At 51.5% G+C, this 9,113-nt stretch overlaps 1 protein-coding gene across 2 annotated transcripts in view; it reads right to left on the bottom strand.

Annotated features, from left to right (window-relative positions):
* Window positions 1-6,419: 6,419 nt before the first annotated feature.
* Window positions 6,420-9,113, bottom strand: part of CRTAC1 (cartilage acidic protein 1) — a 136,711-nt gene continuing 134,017 nt past the window's right edge. For both annotated transcript variants that reach the window (XM_081243915.1, XM_081243916.1), the window contains 2 exons: window positions 7,569-7,712; window positions 6,420-6,745 (listed from right to left, as the gene is read on the bottom strand). In XM_081243915.1, the coding sequence (XP_081100041.1) occupies window positions 6,714-6,745; window positions 7,569-7,712 (176 nt within the window). In that variant the 3' untranslated portion in view covers window positions 6,420-6,713. The remainder of the gene's footprint in view (window positions 6,746-7,568; window positions 7,713-9,113) is intronic.

Raw genomic sequence — 9,113 nt, 5'->3', positions numbered from 1 at the left:
CACCCTTGGCAGGTGAACGAGAAGTGCAGCCCATCACAGGCTGGCAGGAAGAGACAAGAACATACAGACGTGAGATCCTCAGGCCCCTGAGGCAACGTGCCACTGAGAAGCAGCTTAGGCAGATGCAGACACAGACAGGTAAGTGGTCACCGAGTAACTGAATTAAATGGTGACCCCAGGCCATCCCCTGCACTGGGCAGCTTTAATAACGTTGCCCTGGCCGTGATCCTGTGGCTCTGCTCATGATCTCCACCTGGGAGGGGAGGGAAGGGGAGGAAGTGTACATCCTGACCCCCCTCAGCCCCTGCCTGGGGCTCCTGGGCACCATTATTTTGAGGTGGTAAATCTTGTGGGGCTGAGTGCTTTGCCCGGAAAGTCTGGCCCTGGGGTCCTAGAGGGTGAAGTACCATGGGTGGATGGATAGGTGGGTGGATGGACGGATAGGTGGATGGATACAGAGAAGATGTGTATAGGGAGACGACTGATGGATCAGAGGTGAGGGAGAGGGCTGCCTGGCTTGAGACGGATGCTCGCAGACCGTGGAGAAGCAGGTGAATGGATGGATACTGATCGGCCCTGTGCTCCCCAGTGCACATCTAAATACAGGACTGGAGCTCTTCAAAGGGAAGATGCTGTGTAGGCCGGTCCCCACATGAACTCCACATTTATAACTGTGAGTGATGGTTGTGTCTCGTTGGGAAAGATTCTTATAGGTCTAACATCGCCCCAGTTAATGACTTATGGATTGTTGTAAAATCAGGCACTGCTAGAAGTGAAAGCAGGAGGTTAAAGGGCCTGGAACAGATTTCATAATAATATCTACATTTGAACAATCTGGGCAGTGCACTGAGCACCTTATACGCTCTATCTCGACGAAGCCTCACAAAAGCTCTATGAGGTTATGCCTCCATTTGCAGTGGATGAGGAAACTGAGTCTCGGAGAGGTGAAGCCGCTTGTTTAAGGCCACTGCGGAGTGCGTTGGTGGGGTGCCTGGGATTCAAGCCTGAGTCCATCTGATCCCAGAGTCTCAGGGTGAAGAGAGAATTTTAAGGAGAGATGGAAGGCAAGGAGGGAGGGAGGGCTGCAGGGTTTGGGGATCAGCTCTGTAGGAAAGAATGCGGTCTTTGACACCCGAGACACCTTCTGCCCTGGGTGAAGCTTTGCCAGCTCCCGGCTTCCTTCTCCCTCTGTCCTCTCTGTGTCTGCCTCCGAGGCCTATACATCTTGAGCGTGGGGACTGGAAAGTGCAGAGGAGGTATATGTGGGGTTTGCCTTCCTCCCTTCGGCCTAAGCGTGTCCCTCTGCTTGTCCCCACGAGCAGTCGGGGAACGTGACTGTGCTTTTGTCCCTCCCTCGGAGCTCCGCACGCAGGTCTGGGCTGGGGGAGGAGAGTCAGCCCTTAGATCTTTTTTGCGGGGGGTGTTAAATGATTCTGGGGGATAAATCCATTGTGACTTCTCTGGGTCTGGCCTTGAAGAAGGACAATGAGTTACCTTTACGGGAATTATTCTGGGCCCCTTCTGGAAGGCAGGTGGGCAGGCATGCTGAGGTCATGAGATTCTGGGCAGGACTTCCTGGGAAGGGGTGACACAGATTCTCCTTCTGTCCCCAGCCTCATCCCCTATGCTCCTGACCCTGTCTGCAGCCTCCCCTCTCTCAGCTGATCGGGACCCTCTTGGCACCTGGTACCTCCCCCTGGCTCTGTCGTCCTGGCTGTGTTCCACGGTCCAAGCACGGTGCCTGGGCACTTCCCCTGACTTTGATTCTGTGTCAGCATGATAGAAAGGACAAGGCCCCCATGTTTCTAAAATGCTTGATGCAACTGTGCTTCTGAAATACTTTGGGTTTTCTGGAGAAGGAGGCAGAGTGAGGCAAGCAGTCCCAGGCAGGAGTCAGATTCCCAGTTAGGCTGTGGTCCTCAGGAAAGCCACTGCTCATTTTTGGGCCTCTGTTTCCCCATCTGAGAAGGATGGGGCAGGACTAGATGACGTCTCAGGTGCCTCTGTAGTTAATGATCTAGGATTCTGTGCTGGTCGGGGGCGAATCCCTGGGCCAGTTCACTAGCTCCTGGTGGCTCCTGCTCTGTGCAGCTCAGTCAGTGCCATGCCCTCCCTGCTGGGTTTACCGCATTTTATGAGTATTCTCTTGGGAAATGGCGCCTCGTGAGAACTAAGTTGAATACTTCAGCACAGCCCAGGCCCCAGGAAGGTTTGGTCTGCTCCCTCATGGCCATTTTTGGTCCTGAGATTGTTTCAGATCGCTGTGGGTGGCCAATGTCCTCCAAATCTCCCACACTGCAGGCTCCCGGTGACCTGGGCCACGGCAGGTTGTGCTGGGAGCCACATGAGATTGGGCACTGAATAGATCTAGGCTCCATCCTGAACTTTGCTACTTAGTAATATTGGTGACATTTCTGATTTATTGAGGGCTTACTAGGTGCCAGGCTGGCCCTATGTCAAGTATTTTATATCATCTTGTTTAATGTAAAAACTTTGTGTAGTAGGTATTATCCCCATTTTACAGATGAGAAAACTGAGGCTCAAACGCAGCTCACCTACCTCAAATACCTCTTTCTCAGCAAGGCCTACCCTGAGCCACCCTATTTAGAATGGCATTCTGCCTACCTCAGCGCTCCCGATTTGCCTTAATGCTGCTTCCTCCTTCCCACCTAACTTGTAACATACTATATACGTTACTTATTATGTTGTTTAGTGCCTGCCATGTGTCACCAGGGCTTTCAGGAATCTTTGCTGGTGATGTTCACAGATGTACATTCCAAGCCACTAGAACCATGCCTGGCACATAGTAGGTGCCCAGTGTATGCCGGGTGATACCTGGTTAAGTAATCTGCCCAGGTGTCAGTTACTTAACTAGCCGTGTGACCTTGGGTAACTTATTGTTTCTAAGCCTCAGTTTCTTTGGTCATAAAATAGAATAATAGCATTTATCCCATAGGATGGGATTGGGGATTAATGGAGATGTACAGTTTTGGGCACACGGCAGGCATTCTGTAAATGTTAGCTCCCTTCCCCGAGGAGGGTTTTTTCTTCTTGCTTCTCCCTGTTCTCTGATGGCCTACCCTTCGGCCACTTCCGAGAACAAGCGCTGAAGGAGGGGGGTGGCATTATCTGTGGAGTTAACCAGCCTGCGTTCTCTCGCCCTCTTTCCTCCTCCTCCTAGGGTGTGCCTGTTGTTAAGGAGATGCAACATCAGCCCCTGACAGGACGTGGCTGGGGTCTGGTCCACACCAAAGGAGAGAGATGATGGCTGACCCCGGGGAGGGAGAGAAGGGGAGGGACCAGGCTTGCCTCCTGGGCTGAGAGTCTGAGGGGGCGGGTATCATTCTGGAATCTGCTGGAAAAACCCAGCTGGCTCCCTGAGAAAAAGAAGCGTTCGTCCTCCTGTCTCCATGTGACTCTGGAATGATGACCAAGGGTCCTGTTCAGAGGTGGGAGTGGAACCCCTGCTTGAGCTGCAGTCCAGTGGCAGGCGCCGGTCAGGGTGCGATGCCCAGACCCTGGGAGGGGGCCATAGCAGCCAGAGTGACACAAAATCAAACTCCTGGCCCTCAGAATGGCACCTCCCCAGAACAGGGCTGGCAGCTGAGTAGATGCTTGAAGAGGTCACGTGGGTGATTCACAATTCTGTGCCTGGTGAGGGGACTCGACACAGGTACTGCCATTTCTTCTTGCAGCTTGAATGTCACTGTGGGGAGACTCAGATCCTGGGCCACCAGGGACTCCATTTCTTCTACCCACCCCACCCCTTGACCCCGGGCAGCGTGAGACATGGTGCTTTTGTGTAACCAGTCAGCCAGCCCGAATGGAGAAGGGAGAGCACAGGCTGGGGACAGAATGCCCTGACAGAGTCCTTTCTCTGTCCCGTTCCAGCGGCATGCTTCTCGGTAAAACTGGGATTATTACAGCACTTTCCTCTGGGGATTGTTGTGAGGATTCAACAAGTTGATTCCTATCTAGTTTAGAGTCGACCCAGACATGCTGAGCTCACTAAATGGAAGCTGTTGTTGTCATTTTAAGGGGTACATTCCTGGGAAGAGGAGCATTCTTGGGCAGAGTAAAAATGGTATTATTATTATTTGGCTTTTCTTGAAAAATGGGAGGTTCTGGCCATGCTGGTCCATCTTCCTGCTCTGCTAGAGTGAGTAAGGGAGGCCCCCTTCAGTGGCTCCAGCTCCCCATTTGCATAATCCCTTCTAGCTCATTCCATTACTTGTCAGCTCCTGAAGGCATTTGCTATTTCTGTTACAAACTCAGGTCCAGCAGAAGCCAACAAAGATGTCAGGAGCCTGAGTGGGGCTAGCAGACAAAGAAAAGACTGGATTGTCTGTGCTCAGAAGGGAAAGGCATGGGTTTGGGCGCCCATGGGCCTCAGGGCAAGAGGAATTAGAAGAAAGAGTGACCTTGAGCCTGGCTAGCTTGGGTGCGGCTCTGCACCCACCCATCCGTGGCTGGTTCAGCAGAGACCAGTAAACACACTGGACTGAGGCATTGGGCTTGGAAAGCCTGGGCTCCTGGCCCACCGGGGAGGTCTTGTTATTTGGGGGCAGGTGATGCTGAGTTGGTTCAGTACCTGCCTGTCCTCTGTATCTTCAGCCTCGTATTTCTTCCAATACAAGCATCTTGGGGGCAGGGAACTTGACGCCCTCATTGTCACAGTCCTCATGGGAGGGACCCAGTGCTTGTCACACGGGAGGCAGGTGCTCCATAAATGCTTGTTGAATAAATATATGAACGAATGCAGAGAGCTAGCTTTCTGGTACAGCAATCCAAGAATTTAGGTAGACTTTTTAGAAAGCCTCTCTGAGTTCCATTCCCATCCCGTGCCCCGGGCTCCTCCATCTGGCTGGAGGAAGGCAAGATGGGGACAGCAACCATGTCACCTTCACTTACCATTGCACACCCAGAGCCTAGCTCAGTAGCTGGCACATAATAGGTGCTCAACCAATATTTGTTGAAAGACTGAATGAATGAAAGAATGAATCTAACGGAAAGCCTTCTTACCCTGGAGTCAGGATACTGTAGTTGTGCTCTTAGCAGCTGGAGGGATTTTGCACTCCTCTTTTAACTCATCTGGCCCCACCCACCAAGTAGGGTAAAGCCACACAAATATACCCAGTTATAAGAAACTCGGGGTGCAGGGATTCGTGGTTATTGCTGATAAGGCATCCTCTGAAGTTTGCTGTCACCTCGGATCTCCTGGTGTCCTTGTCAGGCTGTCACACTAGCTGTCTTATCCCTTATTTCTCGTGTTGTGTGTGCAGCCAATCAATGGACACTGTTATCTTGTTATTTACCATTGCATTTGGAACCATCGCCTCTGTGGGCTTTGGGTTTTACTTATCTCACTATCTTAGATCCACTTGTTCTTTTCTAAAAAGGCAGCATCTTCCAGAATGACGAGGGAATAGTCTGAATGGTGACAGCGCCGTCTGTTACCCCCCTGACAAGACGGGGTGGTGGCAGAGCGCTCCAGCTTTGGCTCGGGGACCAGCTGGCTCGTGACCTTGGGCAGATCACTTCATCTCTCTGAGCCTCATCTCTGGGGCCCTTTCAGATCTTTAATTCCATGTCAACACACAGGAGTGGGCTTCCCAGAAGTGGAGCGATTTTTAAGTGGGTGTACCTTTTCTGTGAAACTGTAGCTGTTTTTATTTTCAAACTTTTCATTTAAGCTCGTATTCCGAGTGTAAAAACAGCACTAGCTATGAGGAATTAATAGTCTGTGATTTATGGGGCATATTATTATTATATCAGAAAATGGTAGTTTTTTTTGTTAAGTATATTTTTTAAAGGCTTCGTGCATTCTTAAGTGTGATTTTATTATATCTTGGGGCACCTTTTCTCCCCATAAAGAATGGATCTGTGATTTATAACGCACCTTCACTACTGAAGCTTGTCATGAAAGTATTCTAAGGTGTTACATCATTCCCACAGGTGAAGCTTCCAGGGGCTTCCAGGTTTCCAAGAATATTGCAGGGGAGACCAAATTGCAAGCTTCTTTCTAGAAATCAGGGTAACCTGACACTAGCCATGCCTATGTCCAGCCACATATTAAGGGGGTCTTAGAAAGGAAAGGGCCCTTAGGTTCAACTCTCCTGTCATTTAGATGACGGAAACTGAGGCCCAGAGTGGAGAAGTGACTTCCTCAGAGCACTCCATGTCTGTCCCTTGCTCATCCCACATCCCTTACCTGGTCCAAACCCCAGTCCCTGACACGTGAACACTGATGCACAAACCCAACCACTGCTTATGCCTGGGGCAGACACTATCTCTATCTCATGAGTTGCTTTCAAAGGGCCATGTGATGGAAGAGCTGCTGCTAATGCAGCATTCCAACCAGCTCTACTTGCCTCAGACACATTTTTTTTTCCCACTAGCTAGACACTAATACCCAGCAGAGAGTTTATTGGCATGATTTCTCCAGAAAGAGGCTGGAAGACTTCTCAAGTTCAAACTTTATCATTTTTATCAAGAGTCCCAAAGGGCCACCCTTTCCCTCTCCCATCATGACCACCAACCCCAGTATGGCTTTCTCTACCACGGGCAGTCAGGGCCCGCAGAGCAGAAACAGCATAGGCCAAACCAGCAGCCGTGCGGCACATAATCAACTGAGCAAGGAACCGCCTGGGAGCCATCTTTGTTAAGGGCAAAATAAGCCGCTCATGACACTGGAGGATACACAAAAGACAGGACTATCTTGATTCTTCTGAAGGAGTGAGGGAGGCTGGATGGGGTAAAAAACATGTTCTCAGAAAGCATGCAAAGAAAGGCTTCACAAACAACTAAGGTGACACAAATATCTCCCAAACTTCCCTTTTCAAAGATGGCCACCCCCACGGTCCATTCAGAGGGAGCGCGCAGCAGAATGTACTGGGCGTGGAGAGAGAGACAGGCAGTGGGAGAGATTTAGTTTGCCACAAAGGTTGTTAGTTTTGTTTTTGTTTTTTCCTTTATTGATGGAATTTAAAGTGCATATAACTGAAGGCAAAGTCCAAGGCCTAGAGAAAGAGATGAGGCCCGAGAGAGAGGCTCAGAGATTCTAAAGGCGGCAGAAGGATACCCACCTAAAAAGGCCACTTGAGCTGCAAAAAGCATGGGGCAGAGAAATAGAAAATGGGAAAAAGAGAAGGGGGGTGGGTGTGGGTGGTGGGTGTGGGGAAGCGTTTGGGAGGAAGAAGACAAACAGCAGTTCAGAAATTCAGACAAAGGTGAGTAGTAGGAGTTAGTCTATATCCCAGGTAGGAAAAGGTGGGCTGAACTTAAGGTAGGAACATTAGTTTTAGGAAATGTGAGAAGGGGAGAAACAAGAAGAGCAATAGCCTCTGGCCAGGATACAGCACCCCAGGGGCCCTTCAGATGATGGCAGTAGTGGTAGGGCTTTTCCAAGCCTCTGTTATGGTCTTCCTTGGAGACCCCACGAGGGTCTAGGGAGACTCCCTCCAGCCAGGGGAAGGCAGGGGCTGGGGACCTGGATCTGGGGCCTCCCAGAGCTCTCCAGTGGAAGGCAGTTCCCTGTGCTACTGGACCATGGTGGGGGCTCCACTCACCCACACAGGCTGTGCCGTCCTCGTTGGGCTCGTAGCCCCGACTGCATCTCTTGTTGGTCCGGCACCTGTAGCTTCCATAAGTGTTAACACACACGGGCTTGTCTCGAGGGCACACGAATGGGAACTGGATGCATTCGTTGGTGTCTGAAAGGCAAGGGGAGCCACTCACTGGGGGCGGTGGGCAGTGGATCCTTGCTCAGGCTCTGCTGCCCACCCCTCCCCCGCTGTGACCTTGGGCATGTCCTTTCTTCTCTCTGGGCCTCAACTTCCTTGCATCAGTCCCCTTGGCTGGCTCCTCCTGTACTTGACCTCTACACGTGGAGGGCATTCAGGCTTGGTCCGGGGTCTTCTCTTCCATCTACCACACTTTCTCTTGGTGGTCCCTTCGTATATAGATGATTCCAGACTTTCCAACTCCAGCCACGACCTCTCCCTGGGGCTCCAGACTTGTAAATCTGTCTACCATGCATCTCAAGCTTACTGGGTCCAAATGGAACTCTAGATCCCCCCTGGCCCTCAAGCATCTTCTGCCCCCTGTTCCCATCTTCCCCAACTCAATCAACGCCACTGTCAGTCACTTGGCTGCTCAAGCAGACATCGGAGTGACCCCCGATTCCTCTGGTTGCCTTACCTCTGCAGGCAATTTAACAACAGATCCTGTCAGCTCTGCGCCCATAGTACCTCTCCCATTTGGCCACCTCCTTCTCACTCCTCTGCCACCAGCCTGTCCCCAACCACCAGCAGCTCTTGCCTGGATTTCTGCGGCTGCCTCCCTCCTGGCCTCCTGCCTTCCCCCCTCCCTCCAATTCTATCTGCAATTCAGCAACCAGGTGATCTTTTGAAAATGTGAACCACATGTTTTTTACCCCATCCAGCCTCCCTCACTCCTTCAGAAGAATCAAGATAGTCCTGTCTTTTGTGTATCCTCCAGTGTCATGAGCGGCTTATTTTGCCCTTAACAAAGATGGCTCCCAGGTGGTTCCTTGCTCAGTTGATTATGTGTCCCATGTCTGCTGGTTTGGCCTATACTCTCCTGCTTAACTGCAAAGGGCCCTGAGAACAAAGTCCAGACACCTTTCTAGGGCCTCAAGACCCTTCTTAACTTGGCGTTTGGCTCGTCCATCCTCTCCTGGCACACTGGCCTTCCTGTCCCTTTGACACACCAAGCCTTTTACCTGTATCCTGGTCTTTGCTCCCGCCCTTCCCTCTGCCAGGAAAGCTCCTCCCTCCAGTCTTTCTGTGCCTGGACCCTTCTCATCCTTCAGGTCTCAGCTCAAAGGTCCTCTCCCTGTCCATGCCATCTAGAAGAGTCTTCAGAGAGCACCTTGCTTGAAGGTTTCTTAACTCATCTCGTCCAGCGTTTGGGTCACATGTTTGTGGCCTATCTCCCAGACTAGAGCGGACGCCCCTCCAGGGCAGGTGCTTGGTGTGCACCCCCAGCTCCCCGCGTGGGGCGCTATGTAAGATGCGCACAGATGTCTGCTGGTTGGTGAAAGGAAGCGGCGGCTGCACTGGGGATGTCATGGCGTCTGCCCGGCACATGGG

Source organism: Mesoplodon bidens (genome assembly GCF_964165515.1).
Source record: "Mesoplodon bidens genome assembly, chromosome: 1".
NCBI lineage: Eukaryota > Metazoa > Chordata > Mammalia > Artiodactyla > Ziphiidae > Mesoplodon > Mesoplodon bidens.
Note: the sequence above shows the minus strand (reverse complement) of the source record. Positions and strands in the feature narration are given on the sequence as shown.